The sequence below is a fragment of the Aythya marila genome, assembly GCF_965140915.1.
Source record: "Aythya marila genome assembly, chromosome: 12".
NCBI lineage: Eukaryota > Metazoa > Chordata > Aves > Anseriformes > Anatidae > Aythya > Aythya marila.
In genome coordinates this window covers 12,292,841-12,313,973 of record NC_139053.1, presented here as the reverse complement: position 1 = coordinate 12,313,973, position 21,133 = coordinate 12,292,841, and the positions used below count along the sequence as shown (strand labels likewise).

Sequence of the window (21,133 nt, the reverse complement as noted above, 5' to 3'; positions counted from 1 at the left end):
GAGACCAATTACACATGGTTACATGTCTTGCGAGGAGAAACAATATCTCTACTGTTAAACAACAAAAACAAAAAAAAACAGGCATTAGTTTTAGCACATTTAGCAGACAGAGATACACTGAGCTTACTTGGCAACCAGTCACATTGTAAATAACACTCCCTTTAGGTTTAGCCATCAGAGATCCCTTATCACTAGAAAACCAACAGATTTTAAGTTACATTTTCACATCAGAATATAAAAAAATCAACAGAAGAGGCAAACTTTCCCATTAATTGCTTCAGGATTACTTTGCCAGGCATGTATTGAATAGCCTGTTCAGACAATTTTATTATTATCATTTATTACTCTGAATGGTCAGACAGTAAAACAAAATTAAGATGTATTCAAAAATTTTCATTTTACCTTCTATTATCCTGAAAAAAAGAAAAAAACAAAAACAAAAAAACAAAAAGCAGTGTTTCCAATGTTCATTTTGACCAGGTAATACTTGTGCTTTTATTTTATATATTTTGGATGTTGTCTGTCACATCTTGTGAGCCTGATCCATTAAGTAAGCAGTCAATTACAGTCTTCCCAGGGGAACGAGGTCAGTCTTCACTGTTCAGAAGTTAGATAGAATAAACATTTTTCTATTCAACCGCTGACAAAGCTTCTCTTGACCAAGGAACACCACATCAGCAGCAATATGCCATTATGTCCAGCGCTAATTGTTTGTTTTCTTAAACACTATCAATTACATTATGGTCTGATCTCTAAGCAGATCCAATAGATGCAACACCACAACTCATTAACATCTACTCCTGCTGACAACCCCCCACAGGCAGAAAGAACTGGTCTATCTTGCAGAAGAGTTGTACAAGCACATGACCCTCCACAGTGAATCCCCCTGTAAAAGCTCATCAATCATGTCCCCACCATTGTCCACCCCCCACACGCTCATGTGACTGTGAAGCATGTCGTCCATATCTTCCCACAACTCATTCAACCATCTGTGCGTTTTCTCATTTCCTACCCTCTGAACTCCGTGCTTTCACCTTGCACCTAAAGCAGCTGAATGCCCCAAATCGAGATCACACCAAGGTAAGATACACAATCTTCACCCCACGAGGTGGCAGTTACCTACTCACTATGGCATTTCAGCCCCCAAGTCCTTTTCAGTCCAGAACATGCTGCTGCAAACCACAAGACACAGTGTTTTGTTCCATTCCAGAGTACAGACAGAGAAACCCTCACCAGAGCAATCCCGCCACAACCACTTCAGCAACAAAGCGGTTCCATATGCTTTCTGCTACATATAATCTTTCATCGTGGACTGCTTATACATGGTTTTTCATTAACTCCGGCATCTATGAAGTTTGTGTTGTCAAATGCAGTCACAAAAACGTCAGGCAGAGTCTTTTGGTTCAGTTGTTTTAACCCCTATGACATTGTCTTGCATACGAAATACATTTAGCAGCTACACTTGCTGGATAATCAACCACAACACCTTGTGCTGAGTTTATATGTTGCCTTTACAGATGAAGACAATGTTTTAGTGCTTTAATATGTCCATTTATTGAACAGGAAGTCCTTCACAAATGATTTCATACTATATTGATCAAAGTAAGTGTTAGAAAACTACCATTTTCCCTACATACAAAAATACAGACTTTTAACACTATGAAGACATAATCAGAGGAGTACCATGAAAATCCATAGAGCTCAAATCTTCAGATATCAGAAAGAAAAAAAATGAAAGACAACTAAATAAAAAATTACAAAAAGTAATGTGCTCATATACAAAAGACTGGAAAAACAACATGACATTTAAAAACGATAAATACACCATTTAAATTATGCTAGGATGGTATGGATTTAAAAACAAAACAAAACAAAACAAAAAAAAAAAAAAAACAAGGACTGCTTTCTGTATTCCAAGAAAATTCTTCAGCTTGTGTTTTTGTTTATCATTAAAACTGACAGAAAAGAAGTGAACAACAGACTGAAAAATCATCATTGGTGTAAAACACAAGTTAGAAGCTAGGTTTTCTTGTAGAGTTACCTTGCCTTTGAAATTGTCCAAGCATTAAGAGCACGATTTTCACATACAGAGCTGGAAGATGCTATGCTTACACATGTAAGCTCCCGCTGTTACTGAGAAGTAACATCAGATCACAGATTGGTGGTACCTCTACAGAAAGCATCAATTTTATCAGCTGGCCTTGTGAGCAGTTTAAATGAGACCACAAATACTTACCAAAATAATGTGAGATTGCTTCAAGGCTGTACATTGTCTTTATATGCACATTTGCTAGCTTGTGATATTCTTCAAATCCTTGATCAGAATGTGTTTATGGTGATAAATAGATACCTGATCCTGCAGTCCCCCAAATCAATGGGGAATTTTGCCTGAGTAAGAATAACAGAGACAGGTTCTGCATTTGCAGCAGCACATACAGAACGCTTAGAAGATTTTCCTTGGCAATACATTACAATTTTTCAAACTTCAAAAGCAAAATACCAATGGTATTACATAGCAGAATTGTGCTCGTATGTTAAAAGGAAAATTGCATCCCCTTCGCTCAGTCCGAAGACAGAATTCTAACCCACTATTTTGACTGATACATCTGAGCTGTTCACAATTACCAATCTGTCAGTACAGAAACTATATCCCCAAGGGATAAGTCTTCCAGGCCGGGATGCTCCTTTCTCAGACACCATAAATTGTGAATTATGAGCTAGTATCAGAAATGTTTAGATTATGCCTACTATGTTTTTCTAGAGGACCCTGAATCAGCACCAAGGATACAGACATCCCACACTGAGCATTTCTTTATACAAGTCTCAAGGAAAGGGTTGGAATACCTTCTAGCTCACTCCAGCAATGTGCTTTATCTCCATCTTTCAGGTAGCAGCTGAAGGCAGAGAAGAGCAAAAGTGATACAATCTTTTGATTCACCATGAGACCATATTTACTATGCAGTACACAAAGGGAAACAATGACTACAGTAGCCATAAAACTGTTTTTAGTGAAAATAAAGCACAATAAAGCCAGAGATGCATTAGTGACTCACATTACAAAAATAGTGTTTACTGGTTTAATAAATTTACATCTCTATTTTTTGTGAATGACAAGTGTTTATACCACACATGGAAGGCACCCTAGGTGAAGCAGTTTTTCGGTATTAGTTTACAATTCTGTGAAAAGACATACAAAGTGTCAACTTTTAAATCAAAACTGAGCATTATAATGAGAAATAAATACATACTTTACTATTTTATTGTGGGTTCCTGAACCCTTACAAACTTCAACATATACAAATAGATTCAAAATGACACTAACACAGAAGAGAGTAAGTTTAGACAGATAAAATGATGAGCTAATTATTTGTTATTAAAATGTTATTAAAAATGTTGTGTCGTAAGTACAGAAATCATTTAAAAATGCAATTGATTGGCCACAATATATAAATCAAAATATCACCTTATTCTAGAACCGTGACATATGAGTTAAAGCTGGATGAACTGTAATGCTATATGATACACTCTCCTTTCACAATATCCAACAAGTAGAAACTGTTAAACATTCAAGATTAAAGTATAAACAGTAGAAAATGAAGGTAGCAATTGTTGTAATAAAAGGGTGCTAGCCAGAACCATTTTAACCTGTAGACATCTGGATAAATGTAACATTACTGAAAATATTTAGACTATAATACCTTTGGGATTAAAAGGTTACCAGAAGTGATAAATCAGCCTAGTTAATAGAGGGTATTTTCTTTAAAATGCATGAAGGTTTTAACTAAATATGTCTATTGAGACATTTGTCCAAAGCAAAATAAACAATACCCTGAAATTTCCCATATTCTAGACAATAGTCCTTGACAGTCGGAAGAGGCAGATGGTCATATTTCATTCATTTACTCACATCCAGATGTTACTAAAATAGCTGTAGGGACCAGCCCCAGTCAAAAATAAGAAAAAAACAGATACTCTGTTAATAAGATCTGGCTATTGCTTTTGGAAATGCTCTGATGTCCTCTTTCTGAATTTATGAAGAAAGTTTCCATATCCTTCCATATATGGTAACTGTATTTTTCTTTTTTTCCTTTTTTTTTTTTTTTTTTTTAAACTTCTACCCATGAAGTCCATGGTATATGATAAAACCTTCATAGTAAACTCAAAGCTCTATGTTATAAATACGTCAATCAAGGTAACTATGTATATTGTATATAAAATTAAATATCTTCTGTTTGCCAAGTATAATTTAAAAAGGAATATCTGTGGCTAGTTATAAAAAAATATTTATTAACCCATAGAGATTAAAAGGCAATTTCATTAACTCATCCATCCAGCACACTTTTGAAAGAGTTGCACTGGGACTCTGGATAGGTAACTACCTAATCACATTTTCATGATAAATAGACAACTTTTATTTCCGGGCATATATAAGAACACTTTTGAAAGCTGCATATCCCAAAAGAAAATTAGATTGTGTTGTATACTCTAAATTAAAGGCTACTATAAATCACAGTGTAAGCAGATTTTTTTTTTAAAGATTATTTATAGAATACAAATGGTTAAATTATAGACAGATTTTAAAAAGACAATGCAAAAATAAGACCTAGACAACAAAGGAACCCTTTCAGGCTGGACAGCACCATTCTGGTTCTGTTGAACAGATCGATCTACGTGACTAACAGGGAAAATAGCATATCAGGAAAAACTCTATGGAGAGAGAATTCAGAAATTTCCTGAATATGTGTATGAATTCATTTTTAATCAACTCCTTCTGTTAAAATAAAGAGAAGAGTATGACAAACCCTACACTTCTTTTTTTCCAAGAAAATATTGCTAGGCAAAAAGTACAACATTCTGCTGTTTGTTTGTTGTTGTTTTTTTGTTTGTTTTTTTTTTTTTTTTTTCCCATTTCAGTTTCATTGTAAAATGATTACTTTTGTTGCCATTAAATTTGAAATACATGATATCTGTATCTGCACAGTCTTTGATCTTTGTTGGCTAAAAGGCCCTACAAACAATCTATTATTTTATCCCATAAACAGCAAACTACGCACCCAGTTTCAGAAATGCTACTTGATGGCTTTACTCATCGCAGTGGGACTAAGCAGAAATCCCAGTCTGAAAGAATCCTTTCTTCCAGATACATACATCCCTCCTGATGCAAGCTTCTAGATCCTGCAGGTCTTTGCGAACCAACCATGACACTTGAGCTCAGTAGAAGTCATCTGATAATCACAATGATTTGTCAACGTACCTCAGGTTTTAATACACCATTAACAAAATGGGCGTAGAATCTCTCCAGCCATAACACACAGGCAGCCTGGCCCCAGGATTAGGAACAGAGAAACATTTCTACATCTACTTTTATCACCAAGTCAAAGTGTCTCTGTAAACTTCTCTATGAAGTGCAGAAAAAAAATTTCCTTCTGCAGTTGAGGATTCTTCATATTCACACGTTTTGAAAACACCAAATTACTAAGCATCAGGTTTGGTTTTCTTTCTCCTTCCCATCCTTTACTACGTTTCATGTTCATAATCTAAATGAGCCTACATTTCTCTCTCCTAAGTATCTGCTGAAGATGCTTGGCTCCAGAGCTTTCAGCATAGGATTTGTCATTTACGCTCCAATTTTCATGCACAAAGCTGCTCAGTATCTCATCTGACTACAAGTGGATATATTATTTTCTACCCTATTTGAATTGCTATTTTTTTTTTTTTGGTGAAATTATACAATTATACCCTAAAAACACCACAACCACCAAAAAAAAAAAAAAAAAGAGAACATAGCAGAATGCTTACATTCTGTTCAGGAACAGAATGCTTACAAAGGTGTCACAGGACAAGAAAAGAGCAGATACAGAACAAGGGGGGGAAAAAAAGGCTGCATTAATAAAGCCATTTATTACGTAAGCGTTTACTGTACCTGCAAACTCCCAAATCAGCACAAAGGTGGCAAATATAACATTTACTTTGGGACCTTAACGTTTATGGAAAACTAGTGGTTAATTCATAGTCCACATGCAGCTTGTAGCAGATCAATTCTGCTGCTGTTCGCAACACTTTAAGAACCAGTAAATCTGCTGGATTAGGAAGGGACAATCATTATATGGTACAAAGTAATTCATGGAAAAATAATCATAATAATTAAAAACTTGCAAGTTCTCCCCAGTTTTCCCCTCTTCTTTCTACACTCAACAATGAAACACAAACAGATACAGTAAAGCAATTCTAGATCATGTCATAGGATGCACAGTGAAACATGGGACAAAGCCTATGAAGAAGCACCCCACGTTACCAATTTAAGTTCACACCTAAGAGACATCTTTCAAGCTGAAGACAGCAAGCTGCTTCCACAGCATGGCTCATTGCTGATGAATATAAAGCCAACAATGAACAGCACAAACTGAAATATAGGCATCAAATCTCAAGGATCGTCATGAATCTCTGGTCCTCAATCTCTGAGCATGTGGCTGCTAACAGAAAGCCTAGAAGAAACGAATACTATACCAGCTAGCTTCCAAAGTCCATGGGACAAAATAATAAATCCCCCAGCATATCCAGCCCAAATAACATAAGCTATCACAAAAGGTAAGAGTACATACTTAAGCAAAAGGACATGCTATTCTTGTCCTCCTTATAGTAAAGCAGACACTGTACAGATAACAAAGAAGGGTTAACAAAACTAAACATTAAAACGTAAGACAAATGAGGCATGAATTTATGAAATGGAAGGAACAAGCAGAGAATAAAAAGGAACCAACTTTACTAAGGAGCAATTAAACTGTCAAATCAGTTCTTATTATGGTTTTAGAAACCTGTTTCTATTGTAGGCAGTTTGCGCATCATTACATGTATGTATAATAAACTTGAACTAAGGCTGACCAAACTGACCATAGCCATTGAAAGGAAGATACCTACTCTTGAAACATTATACAACAATTGCTATGCTGTTGCTCCAATCATTTCCTATTGTTTAATGGATATTTCAATGTCTGCATAGCTTGCAAAACTTGCCCTCATTTCTACATGCAGAAATACATGGAGATTGCACACCTGAGGGCTTAGTTTTGACTTGAGGATTAATCAGAATGCCACTACAGCTTCAAGCATCCCATTCATAGAAGTTTCAGGTGTTTAGCTTTCATTTAGTTTTATTTACAGTGGTTTTGGGTCCCTTTGTGAAGCTAAACAGCATTCTTTAACACTAAAGGGAAAATTAACCCTGTATGCTCAGGAAAAATTAACCCTATATGCTTTCAAATAAGATTAGGTGGCTGGAAGAAGCACTTTTTCCCATTTAAAATTAAAAAATAATATAAAATTTAAAAAAATTAAAAAAACAAAAACACCTTTTTACCTCAGTTTTATTCCTTAAGAGACTTTTTTTTTTCCCTTTTATGATGACTGCAGTTCTGATAACAGTCTTAATAAAACATCACCACCTCTTCAAACCATTATATAAAATTGTCTGGGGGAAAAAGAAAAAAAAAAGTCAACCACTTAAGCATCATATGATCTTAATGCTTCGATTTTAGTTGTCCATCTCATGGTCACTTTATCTCCCTACTCTATAATGCAAATAGTAAATAATGTCTCTGAAGAGTAATAAATGCTTAACTTAGACTTTTAGAAAGTATATACTGTACAATACTAAAATCATCTTTGGTCCCCAAAATAAGGAAATTACAAATTTACATTTGTTTTCCTGTTTTCCAACTGTATCAGATAGTATTTTTTTCAATTCATATTCTCTTTGAATTCTATCCTGAAAGCTGTGCTAAGCTCAAGTCATTATTGATGTAAGTAATAAATAATGGCATACCATTCTCAACTCAAGAAAACTTATTTCATGTGTAAAAGTACTCAAGGTCATACAGCTATACTATACTACAGGATGAAGTATTATATGATATTAGAAATATAACTATCATTCATACTAAGTAAGCATTTGTCATTCCAGCTAAAAGATAACAAAAGCTTTTCATGATCTCACTCCAGAAAAAGCTCTGTGAAGTTATCTTTAGTCTAGGTATGGAAAGGTGTAAGGATTTGGAAGATAAAGCCATAAACTTGTAGATGCATGAGACCTCCCATATTTCTGAGAAAACAGATGAACTGAATCAGCACAGGGACTACGGAAGAGAGAAAAGGGCATTTTCTTTCATACACACCATTTCAATCCTTTCATTAACCAGCATCAGGATATACTCAATGGAAAGCCTACACTTTTTATAAGACATAACTTCTTACGTAAGACCTAACTTCTGTTTCTTGACTTCAGATGTGGGTACCACTCCAAAGCATGGATCTTCTGCAGGACAATATTCTGTGAGTAAGGCTTTATTTATTTTTTATACTATTATTTTAAAATGATACTTATGCCAACTGCTTTAATGCTGGTTTACAATACCGGTCTAGATACACTCATGCTACTTTTAGAGTGCTGAAAAACAACAGGGCTAAAGCAACTATGCTGGCTTCAGTAACTTAATTATTTCATGCCAGCGTGAACACTGAGCTGTCATTTTCTTTTCATGAAACACCCATTAATCCTGGTGAGACACCACCTTAATTAAACATCTATGCTGTAAACCCAACAAGAGATTAGCTACTACGTTTTGATCCTTTTTTTAAACTGGTGTTGCCTTTGGTATTAACTTTCAATGAAGCTAAGTAAGATGTTAATACAGTAACTGGCAAACCACTTCTAGTTTAGAAAGGCAAGTTTTCTCTGACCTCATTAGAACTCTTAGTTTTAATCTCAGTCTTAACAACTCAGGTGAAATGCACTGTAGACATCAGAAAAATCACGAATTGTGGGAAAGGAATTTGCAGGTGGCTCTGCGCTGTTTCACACATCCCTGAAATAGAAATAATGAGGAAACAAGTAGTAGAAACAAAACCTTGAACAAGGTTGTCAAAAAGAAAATTGGCTACAGTGTTAAAGATGAGCTTTGGGGCAGTGGCCAATTGGTGGCTGGCTCAAGGCGCGTCTGAGGGTCTCTAACGAATTGTGTGACAGATTCAGGCACGTGGGGCTATGTGGAAAGTATATGGAGTAGTGAAAAGGGGCAATAAAGGCCTTCTGTTCTAGAGCCATCAGGAGTCCGTGTCTTGCATCCTTTCAACAAATGAGATCAGTTTTGTTGTTGTGTTTGTTTAGTTTTTAACCAGTTTTCCACACATAAATTTCCTGCTGCTTGATTCAAACATTGCAATGTAAGGTTTAAGTCTGGAACTCTCTCAGTTCCCTCAAATATTAAAAAGCCCAAGCACTTATACTGATCTTCTGTTTGGCAATAACCTGGTTTTAGTATTTCGAAATCACCTGTCTGCAGTGCATTGCCTTTTGTTCTTAAGCTTCCAGTTAACTGCATTCAACCACTTAAGAGTACAGCTAAATTACAAACAATACAAAATGCATTAAAGTCACATGTGAGATAAATTCAGGCATAGTTCCACTAATTTCAATTACTTCATTAGCCTAAACCCGGAAGGAATTCAGCACTTGAGATCTTTACCCTGCAACATTTCTTCATGTAATATGCAGGCATCCATATGCCAAATAATAGATTACACAGATAAAAACACCGGCCATAAAACCAGAAAAATACTGAGGAACTTCTTTGTTTTAACATTGTAAAACTGATTACTGCAGAATTCGAGTTTTGATTAGAGATAACACCCTCATCTTCACTGGAAGTACAATTAAGAAAACTTCAGTTAGGTAAAACAGTTCTTAAATAAATCAACAAATACTAGAAAAACTTTTTGCAGACATACCCAATTAAAATAACATTTTGCTTACTACTAACAGTTTTTAGAAGAAGCAAATAACCCTCTGAACAAGGAAAATGTGTCTTAGATGAATCATAATACAGTGTTCCTAAGATTACATTATAAGTACAAGAATTTTTTGATAGTTCTTGCTTACCCTATGCTTCTCAGAAAGGTTGAACCTTAAAAGAACAAAAAAATAAAAAACAACATGACTGGAATGCAAGTTTACTGAATGACAATTCATTCTTTCTCTCCTTCATTACTGTGCCCCTCTGCCTCCCCCTTCTCCACCCTGCCTTTTTCCCCATTTTGGAAAGCAAAATAGTACGTATCCCAACGTTAACAGAAACCCCACGTACTCGTGCTGGAAGCATTACAGTATGGTGACCATTCAGTAAACACGCTAATCTTGCATAAGTTCAGATCCAACAAAGGTCATGCATGAACTGAATGTGGTGATTTCAGAGTAATCCAAAGACAACTACCTCAACATTAAATCGATCAACCCAAAGACATGATCCGTCTGTTTATTTCAGCTATATGAGTGAGCCACCAATGAAACTGCGTGAGATCTTGCAGATGAGAATTGAACTGCACTGCCAAGGCTGCACAAGGAAGGACACAGAGAATTGCTGGACACAATACACGACTGAAGTTATTGCTATTTGCCCCTCACTTCCTTTTCACAGGTATGAATTTTTCTTCTGGTGGATTTCTTTCTTATATTAAACAAACAAGATAGTGCTGGTCTTAGTGTTTATGACAGACGAAGATACAGTGACAGAATGTGTATCCAGAGCTTGCACTTAGGAGAGAGAAGAAAAGTTTTGTGCAGTTAATCCAACACATTAATGTACTTCGCAACATATATATATATAATATATATTTTATATATATGTATATATATATGTGGATGTCTTAAATGGCTCTTGCTTTTGAATGACCAACATTTACTGCCTTCATGACAACAGCTTCTGACTCAATTCATCTACGCACATATGCAGGGCTCGACATTCTTTGCCACCATCTGATCTTCCTTTCCTTCCTTAAATAAAGAAAAAACACTTTATTCCATGAGGGAGTTTATTCCACGAGCACTTCTTTTCCCCTTGCAGTCCCATTTGAGTATCGCTTTCATGCATCCAGACGCTGAATCTCAGGGCGATGATCTACTTCTCTGGATTCTGTCCGAGCACGTATGTAATCACTGGTCTGACGACTGTTTTGTTGTCTGCTGTTCATTCGCCACTTTTTGATAGCTAAATATGTGTTCACAGCATACACTGCCATTGCCAAGAAACCAAATATCTACAAGAGGTAGAAAGACTTGTCAAAGACAATTTCTGAAAACAAGAACAACAGTAGTTTCATAAAAAATTCTTCAGAAGTTAAGTTTTCTATCTTACTGCACTGACAAATCATCATAATATTGATGTTCCTTCCTCAATGATCTAGAGAATCTGTGAAAGCTACTAAGATTAATGATCCCAGGAAACTGAGTTCTCTGTCTACCAATGTGACAATTAAATCTTGCAACGCAACTTCAATGAAGAACCTCTTGTAAAGAAGAATACAGCTCTTCATCCTGCGGAATGAACTGTTTGGATGAATGTAACAGTCGACAAATGACAAGAGATGACCAGTCCAGACTATGTATGAGCCTGAAGGAAGAGTTGATTTGCAGGGCTTTCTGTATGTTTGGGCAGAACTCATGATTTTCAACGCCCACATTTGCAGAAAAAAAAATAAAAACGGGAGCACAAAATTTATTTGCTTGACCTTACTGCTCTAGATTGAAAAATCTAAAAACATAAAGCACCACTATACTCCCTCTACAAAACAAAAATTAGTGAGCAAGAAGAATTCAGCAAGATTAAGTGTTAGCAGCTCCAATTTCATAAGAATCTTTGGCTATACCTTTTCTGTAAGCTTGCAATATACTGCTGTAACACCTAAGCTATCTGTAGAGAAAGATGCAAGACAAATAAAACTGTTAGTGTTCTCAGCAATCTCTTTTCCTGTTTCTTCCTTCAAGACTTGAGACAAAATTCAAAGATAACCAATTCTTTTAGAATCAAAATTAATGCATAGCCAACTGTAAAATTAGAAGTAAATTGGGATGGCAAAAGTAACAGAAATACTCCAAGAACACAAGGGAAAAGTTAATCTTAGTTTTAATAGAAGGCATTATTGCATATAAAGAAGTTCAAATTCTTACCACAGCAGCAATCTCTGCTCCAGTTTTATGGTTTAAAGCAGCAAGTACTACAGAGGCAATGAAAAAGAACAAAGTGCTGAGTCCAGTGTTGACCAGATCCTAAAAAAGAAAAAATAATTAGCATTACTGAGCAATAATAGTTACTTGCTTTTATTAGAATTGACAAAATGGAAGAAGGTTAGAACAAAAACTACAGTAATACGGTCCCACTTCCTATGCAGTTATCACATATAAAGGATGACAAAGTCTATTACAAAGGAAACAATTCTATTCACAATAGGTGAATAGAAATCAAATAGTACGTATGCATAAGGCACCAATGCGGATTCTGGATGTTTTACTTCAATTTGTGTTGGGATTACTAAGAACAGACTGTCAGTACAAGCAATAAGTAAAGCTGTTCCACCTCAGCTGACGCTGAAGCAATCTGAGTCTCAGACTCCAACACCCCTGAAACCCTTTGGTCTCTTTCACATCACAACAACTCTCCAAGCATTGCCCACATAACACGCCTAAAATTTTACTAAGGTAAAATTTTAATAAAGTTAAATTACTAAAGTAAAATTTGAGGCCTTATCTGTACACTAGTACATATCTAATGGTCAATTTTATGAATAGCAGCTGCCTGTATTGTAAAAATGCACAGGAGGTTTATACATATCTGTTGCATAGGATTGATGTTTCAAGCAGACATTTAAAAACATAGGCACAGTGACACCTCAGGACATGTAGGTTCAGGGAAAATTCTTGCTGTTTTTCAAGCACTGAAAAAATATTAAGCAACATGCAATTCCGTTATTCATGTGCTGCATATGCCACTTGTTCAGATCATTAGGCTGCCATACCTTACAAAAATCAAGGTCAATAACGTATCAGTGGGACATAACTAAATTCTAGCCACCATTTATTTGAAAATGCTTTAGAACGTAATTTCAAAAATTGAGCATTTCTGGTGCTGTGCAATCCACGGGGCAACTACCCATCTAAAGGTACTGACTCAGCGACAGCTAAATCAAAATTAAGCATACCAGGGGATAAACTGTATACTTGAGCACTGTGGCCTGATCCTCATCAAGAATGGGGACTTTCCCAAGAAATCCAAGTGGTTTCCACTGCCCACTGTTTTCTCCCCATGTATTCAGATTTCACGAGTCCAGTGAGACTACCTTAGCAAACAGTAAGGAAATGTAAGACAACTGCAGGTCTCTTGGAAACTATTACCATGTCTTCACCTGGTAGTGCGTAACTAGAACTTGGACAGGGTTCAAGTTGAGATAGATGTTATCTGCTACTAATGGCATCACATACAATCAGAACTTTATTTAATAGTTACTGTAGTTTGAATGATATAACTTCTTGGCTTGGAGAGATGCTTTTAAGAGAGAGATATTAGAAAAGAAGTGACATTCCAGAATGTCTCCAAGTATCTCCCTCTCCAACTTTCGAGTTTAGCAGCTCTACCTGTAATTCTGAGGTCTCCAAAAAGAGCTTTGGTTTTCATCTGCACGCACCTTTTTTTTTTCCCTTACTCCCTATGTATGTCAATAGACACCAGACTCAACAGCATACAACATTTTCATCAAGTCTCTAGAGTACACACAGGTATGTCACCAAGAATGACGAAAACAAACACTGAGGAGAGGGCAACCACACTTACACATTCCTTTGGATATACGGACACAATAGGTGTAAGGTGGTTATCTCACCCTTGTAAGCAACATTGGAATGCTGCATTCTGTTCTGCTACCCACATTTTTAAGATTAGCTTGAAAAATTGGACAGGGTACAGAAGAGAGCCACGGACATTACTTAAAAGGAGGATAAAATTTCTCATAGTATAAATCAAAGAACCTAAACTGCTTTGAATATTAAATAGTTTGAGCTGTGTACATGAAGATTGATGTTCATATAATCAAGAAATACTGGCTGAATTAAATAAGATAGCATAGAAAAGCACATCAAAACTGAAAGCATAACAAAATCAATAGCTGAAAGGTTAAGATCAAAGTCATATTCAAAATTAGTTTTAACTGTAAGGTACCATTAGAACAAACAGCCAAAGACACACTTAATATTCCTCTTCTTATTTCTTACGATCCAGATTTCTTTTTCAGACACATTTTGTACTTCCTCATTACCACACTTAAAAAATGACTAAATGGATGACACAATGTTGCATGATTTACAGGGTTAGATGTACTTATCAATTAATCCTGCTGACCTCTGAATTTTGAACCTAACAGCTTGATCAAATTGTCAAAGGAGGTTAAAATAAGCAAGATCGTTAGACCTACCCACAATATAACGGACATCATCTGTCTTCATGCTACAGATTGATTGGAGGCTTCTTATAACAAGTTTGAGATAATTGCAGAATTTGAAATACTGCTGAAATGTACCTGTAGATGCCTTTGTCATGATTTTTCCAGGAAATCAAAGATATAATGATGAACTTTCAAAAGCACCTATGACTGTTTATATTTTATTGCACTCTCGACAAAGAATATCAGATTTGTCTTTGCAAAGAATCCAACAATTCAAATCTGAATACTTTATTCCATCTTGATTCATTTTTATTTATTTTTTTTAATTTCTGTCATTTCATTTTCCTTGTTTAGGTAAAAACCTTTGAATGCAATTAATAATTGGTTCACATCTGCACAGTAAAACTGGTCTCTTAAAAACCTAAAACTAAGACAAATTTCATATCCACAAGCCAGATTCTTTGGAGCTTGAGGAGCTACAACACATCAATAACATTGTTGTATAGGTACATAATGGTAAAATCACCAACGCACACATTCGGGGATGTTTTTAATCCCAAATTTGGTACTTAAACAAGAAAGATAAAAGAAAAAAATATATAATGGTTTTGGAAAGAATCAGAGCAGAAACAAAAAGAGAATGAACTACAGCAGGAATTCAAGAAGCAAAGGACACTCCCTAAAATAATGTAGCTTTTTTCCACGTAAAAGAAAATGAATAATCGTGACAATAAAAGAATAAGCTAATTGAAAAAAGATGAGCTCTTTCAAATCTGGCCATGATGTAGCTCAAGTTCTTACTATTATATTTATAGACAAAGTAAAAACCACATCACACAGATAAAAGAATTTCTGCTGAAATTACAGCAACCTCATGAGACAGTATGCTGTGCCATAAAACACTGTACAAAGCTGCCATCCATAACAGAGAATAAAATCTATGAGCTGAATCAAATCCACTCTAGACTGCTGCTGGTCCCTTTCTCCTTTGCAAAACAATTCAAAATCAAACGATTGACTTCCGCACCCTTCCTAGTTACTCACAAGTCATTCTGTTCAGTCACCAGCGGTCCTAACAGTGGCATTCATCCAAAGGAGAGTATCCAAGGACACATATTTGCTACTGCCATCTCCAGCTAGCTATCCCACTCAGAAGGGATCCCACTTTTGTCATTTGCTTTCCAATATCTAGATCACATTTAGATGGAGTTTAAAGCTGCCACATGACTAATCTAGAAAAACCTGTGCATCTCAACAACCTGAATTTGTCATGGAAGGTCACAGAAGTTACTAGCTGCTGTCCAAGTTAGTTTCAACAAAAGGACGCTCAAAGTAGCATTTCCTTTTTCCTCTGTTTTTCTCCTTTTTCTGTTGCCTTTTTTTGTGTGGGGGGAGGTAGTACAAACAATGCCCCTGGTTTTTCTTCCATCAGTACTTCAATTACATGGCTCAGGAACTTGTTCCCCTGGTTCCTATATGAAGCTATCAATCTGAAGTTTACAAACCCACCTGTCCATCTTCTAAACCAAGCATCCCTGGTCAAAATCACATAATGTTATTCTCTATTTGTATTATTAAACTTTGTATGAGCATAAAAAAATACTAATTGAAATAATGGTTTCCTCAAGCACAAGTGCTAGGTAGAAGGAACCAAATTACCTGTAGGGGTATTAATTCCTATCTCTTTTTTCATATCTGTTTGGACTTGGGTAAGGGAGACTTTACTCAAACACCACATCCTGCTATTCGAGGTTCAGGTAAACATCACTTCGCTCTGACAAAATAGTCTGTGGCTGACAGCTCCAGAAACACGCTAGCGACCTGCAGGGCTGGATTCAAGCTGTGCAGAAGTGCCTCAGTGCCTGTCTCACCACCTGGGACCACGCCGCCCGTCCCCAGCGCAGCTCCGCAGGGCCCCGTGGCCCCAGCAGCCCGCCAGTCTCAGGGGTCCCCCTCCAGCCCCAGGTGTCTGGGGCTTGCTGCAAACAGGTTCTGGTGCCAGCATCTCAAGCAAAGTACATTAAAAAAACATGAAACAAAACAAGTGACTTTCAAAAACCTCAGTCAGCTCACCAAAAGGAAGGTCAAGGACATGATAGGATTTTGAAGAAATGGAAGAAGTGGCTTCAAAACCAAGACTCATATGGTTTATTTCTTGTTTCTAACTATTTTTTTGAGTTGGAATACAAGCTTTGTTAGACGCAGTAATCCTGCTGTAAATGACAAGATATATTCTGGAATTAAAGCTTCCATAATCCCTGCTTTATTTTGGTTCCTTGAAGATCCCCTATTTCCCCTCTCAATTCTTACTTAGCTGCTCCTTGCTGCTTCCCACGCATTTTTCTGACAAAAAATTTGTACACAGACAGACCACCAGTTTTCTTCACAATGCAACAGACCTACTAGCAAAAAATACCCAACCAGGTAATACTTCTGGGTATTTCAAGCTCGTGTTTGTATTGCTTACAGAATAATGCACCACTGTTTACACTGTGCTACACCAAATAAGAACTGCCCACAAAGAACACAAACCAGAAAAAAATAAATCCTTTCTAAATTTATAAAATACCAATTTCTCATCCTTAACAGGCATTGCTATTTTGACAATTGAGAAATTAAATAAGTCATCCCTCACTTTCACTTTCAACAGCAAGGCCAGCCAAAGAAAGCCAAGATGTTTGTTCACAACAACAACAACATAAAAAGTGAGGTCATGGGAGAATAAAATTTATCAAGATTGCTCCATGAAGGTCTTTAAAATTCAGCTTTGCAATTCCACTCTTCAGAGCCAAGGTTGGCAAAGACCTTCGTCTGTCTGGCATCTCTTCAAGGTTCCTGTCAACTACCTCAGTGTCAGTTGCTTGCCCCCAAGGCTTTACCTTCCAAACAACTGAGGGGAAAAAAAACAACTGTGAAGATGATGAAATAAGTTTTGAGGCAGCACAAAAATACACCCACCAATCTGTGTATTCAAAGAGATACACCTGACTTTTGTTTCCTCCCTGGAGCAGTGCTGCCCAGGGACTGAGCCCAAGCTAATAAGCCCAGCAGAACTGTAATTAGTTTGTGCTGTGCTCCGCTCAGTGCCTCATTTTTAAGGCTGCTCCACATTGACAAACTCTGTATTCAGAACTGCACAGACAAAACACACTTACACAGTTGCAGTGAACATGAAAAAAAATACAAATAAATGGTCAAAATCTATTAGAAGATTTTTTTGTATACATAAGTAGTCCATTCTGCTGGCTGATTATGCAACAGTGTGTCTAATGGCCTGGATTTATCTCATCAAACTGTCATCTAAGAGACTGCGTCAAATTCCAGCTATTTGCCATCATTTCCCTCCCTCCCCTAGTCATCTTAGGTACCGCAGCATTTCCGTGGCTCCACCCTGCAGAGACAGGAATTCTCAGAAAGCCTGGCAAATCAGATGCAAATCCACCAGAACAAAGTTACCACAAACACTTCTGTTCAGTTTCCTGCTCCAGCCCTACTGGAGGGCCATGTCATCCACACCACTTGGATGCAAGATCTCAGACTCTCATTGTACATCATATGAGATTCAAATAATGATTTAAAAAAACAGTGATAATAATAATAATTTAGCCAAACACAAAATGAAAGATTCAGTTATTAGCCAACACTGAATACAAGCATTTCAAAGTAGCAGCTCATCAGTTCAGCAACGATCTCTGCTGTAGCGTGCACTACATTCCCCTCTGCCACTTGCAAGTCTCCTTGCAAAATAGGCTTCTTTTCAGCTGTGAAGCGTAAAGGAAACAGAAATTTCCACTGACAGGTTCCCCAGCTTTTGCATTTCTGCATAATACTGATAGTGCTGTGCAACACAGGCAAGTGACTACTCCTTCATGTCACTGTAACAAATCCATCTTGTTCCAATGCACCCAAGCACAGTTCTTTTCTGACCTCACCATCTCCAAAGTTTGTTCCATGTTATCTGAGAAAAATGTGAACATGTCCCGAAGTCCCCAGTTAGGACCAAAACAAAGCTCTTTTCCCAAATGGCTAAAAATATAAAAAACAGAAAATGGCTATTTTAATAAATATGCATTTTTCTGCTAGATGCAGAGTCTCATGTTCATTCTTACCACAGACAGCAGATAATATCCATAACACATTAGAAAGCCGTAATTTTAATGAAGTACTAAAGGTAATAGTTGCGTGTTGGATAATAGCAGTTGATGGTCTGGTCTTCTAATATGAAGGAGGATTTGGAAAACAAATGGTTTTCCTAGAGAGTTTGTGTGCACACTGTGTTTGAAGACAGACCTCTTCCTAAATTTAACACTGCTTTTTTTCCCCACACAACAGCTTCTTCCTCTCAAACAACTTCTGAAAGCTAAGTTTGAGACTTTTCACAAGGGAAATGCTCATTATAAAGTCAAACATATTTTTTAAAAGCACTACATGAATTTCTGCATAAATAGTGATTTTCTCTTAAAGGATTCAGGAATGGGAAAACATATTGTTCAGAAAGCAATTCCTGTAATAATTGTCTCACAGGGGCTGCAAAATTATGAAAACTGTTAAAATACAGGCAAGTACGAAATATTGGAATAGGCAAATAATGCATAAATAGACATTTAAGATGTAAGGAATAAAATGCCAAAATAAGCATTTCTTAAGGCAGAAAGCACATAATTCTGCATTCTTAAATACCCTACTAACTTCACAAAGTAATCTCCCACAGGTTTTATTAGAAGCTGTTAATCTCACACTCTGTACATGCACCAGCAGACTCCATCTACCTGAATAATGAAGATACACCCACGTGACTCTACAAGTAAAGGCCATATCAGACTATTAAATCATACCAGATTATTAAAGTCAGTAATCCCAGGAGGAAGGATGGTCTCCTCAGTTAGTGGACGTCAGAAGTTCTCAATTCTGCTAGAGGTCTTTGGTATACATAACCAGAAGAAGAGACTTGCAAGATCACAAGTATTTACTTTTCTCTCTGTTGATCAGCAATACAAACTGAAGTGAAAGCACTTGCAGATTATTCCATTTGTTCTTCACGTTAAAGTCTGACCATGTCATGCTGCTCCATGTTGAGGTATGGGATTGAGTATAACCATTCCCCTAAACCAAGAGCTCAATCCATGTTTGTTTTTTTTTAATCAGTTATATTTTTAAGTACTCTTTTCTCTAAATATCTCTGACACCGAGTGCTATGCAGAGATGAGTAATGCTGCCCTCAAACCAGCAGTTTTTGTCACTCCACTACTGGAAAGGTGCTGCTCAAATCTGTAAGAAGTCAGAGTGGCCGAAAGGATGCATCCAGTTACACTACAGGTGATATCCTGCTTTTTTTTTTTTTTTTGTGGTCAAAAGGCAGTAAAAGATAGCTTTCTGTATTTACGTATGTTCAGCTTACTACCTACAAGAACACTTAGACTGTAAAAGCAAGCCATGGTTTTACACTCAACAAAAAGCTACTCAACAAAAGCTACTGACACACAGAAGTAAGGGCATGCAAAGTTATTAAACTGACTCTTCCAGAGATCCAGCTTCAGCTCAGTCATGAACACCATGCATAATACTCAGTGGTCTCTTGATAAAAATACTCTTTGCCAAGCTTACTTTCACCATAAGCTGACTCAGCATTTACTGTTAAACCATTCTCATCACACCAGCAGAACCACCACGTATCTTCTGTGTCACTGATGCACTTATGCTCTTGCACACCTTACTAGCGTGTCACAGAGCTGTGCAGTTTACCAGGATGGTCTTCAGTTGCTGCTATCACCTGTCAGACTGTTGTGATGCCCATTAAACAACCAGGCTGCCAACAGAAACAGACCACCTTCTCTCTGCAGTTGCTACTTTTCAGCTTGCTTTGAACACAAACAGTGATAATACTTGCCGAACGGAGATAAAAGAAGCAAAGGCAAGGCAATCCAATAAAATTCCTGTGGTTCCACTGGTTTTGTTTCGCAAGCCACCTGGCTCTACCCTACCTACAGTTACGTGTCACTTTCTTCAATCCTTCCATCTAATCTGATCAATCAAACACTCCTAGGAAGAGTTCCCTCAATAAATCATGCATCCCCAGGGTACAAAAAATCATCTATTTCCACATTCCAGTCTTGTTTTAGAGAAGTCATTTAAGCTTACAAACAACTATGGTAAATGTACAAATTGCAATAGCAACATTAAAAACAAAACAAAAAAAAAAATCACACAGAAGCCTAGAAACCTCTGGGACTGTTCTGCAACATCATTTGAAAATTACTGTTATAAAATAAAATAGAACATGGGCACAAAAATATCTGTATTGTCCAGAGAAGTTGATATAAATATTGTCCTTAGGCTGACAGATCTTTTGCTAGAGTGACTCATGTTGATTTTGTGACCTGTGTTTATGCAAACCAATCTGAAAGTTTAATTCATAATACAGCATGGAAATGGAGACTTGTACAAAAGGAATGTGCATTGCCAGCAGTTCATTTCCTAAAGCTCCTCGTAGTTGAGAGCACATTAAGCACTGCCAGTCAGTTAGGTGCATAAGCAATTCAACACCTGATTTTCACAAAAAGCACATGATTTTTTACACTATTACCCAATGATTACATTAATCTGTTTAAGAAAATATATGTAGCACCAGAATCCTAAAATGGAAAACAGCTTAGGAGAGAACAACAGGCTACTGTAAACACAGCATCTGTCAAAGTTAAATAACTACAGACTGTATTTTTATCCACTTCATCCACAAACAGTAATTACTGGCATTAGCATAAAGTCCTTCCTTCCAAAGAGAATCTAACAAAAAAGAATTTTAGCTCTATTTAACATAGTTTAATCTTGCTACGTTGCAAAGCTCATTCTGCTGTTTGTATTCAAAGTGAAA

General features: G+C 36.7%; 1 protein-coding gene across 1 annotated transcript in view; it reads right to left on the bottom strand.

The window, feature by feature from the left end:
- Nucleotides 1-2,990: 2,990 nt before the first annotated feature.
- The window catches only part of CMTM4 (CKLF like MARVEL transmembrane domain containing 4), a 37,607-nt gene continuing 19,464 nt past the window's right edge, over nucleotides 2,991-21,133 (bottom strand). The window contains exons 3-4 of the mRNA XM_082770114.1: nucleotides 11,999-12,097; nucleotides 2,991-11,088 (exon numbers count right to left, since the gene is read on the bottom strand). Of these exons, the coding sequence (XP_082626240.1) occupies nucleotides 10,915-11,088; nucleotides 11,999-12,097 (273 nt within the window). The 3' untranslated portion in view covers nucleotides 2,991-10,914. The remainder of the gene's footprint in view (nucleotides 11,089-11,998; nucleotides 12,098-21,133) is intronic.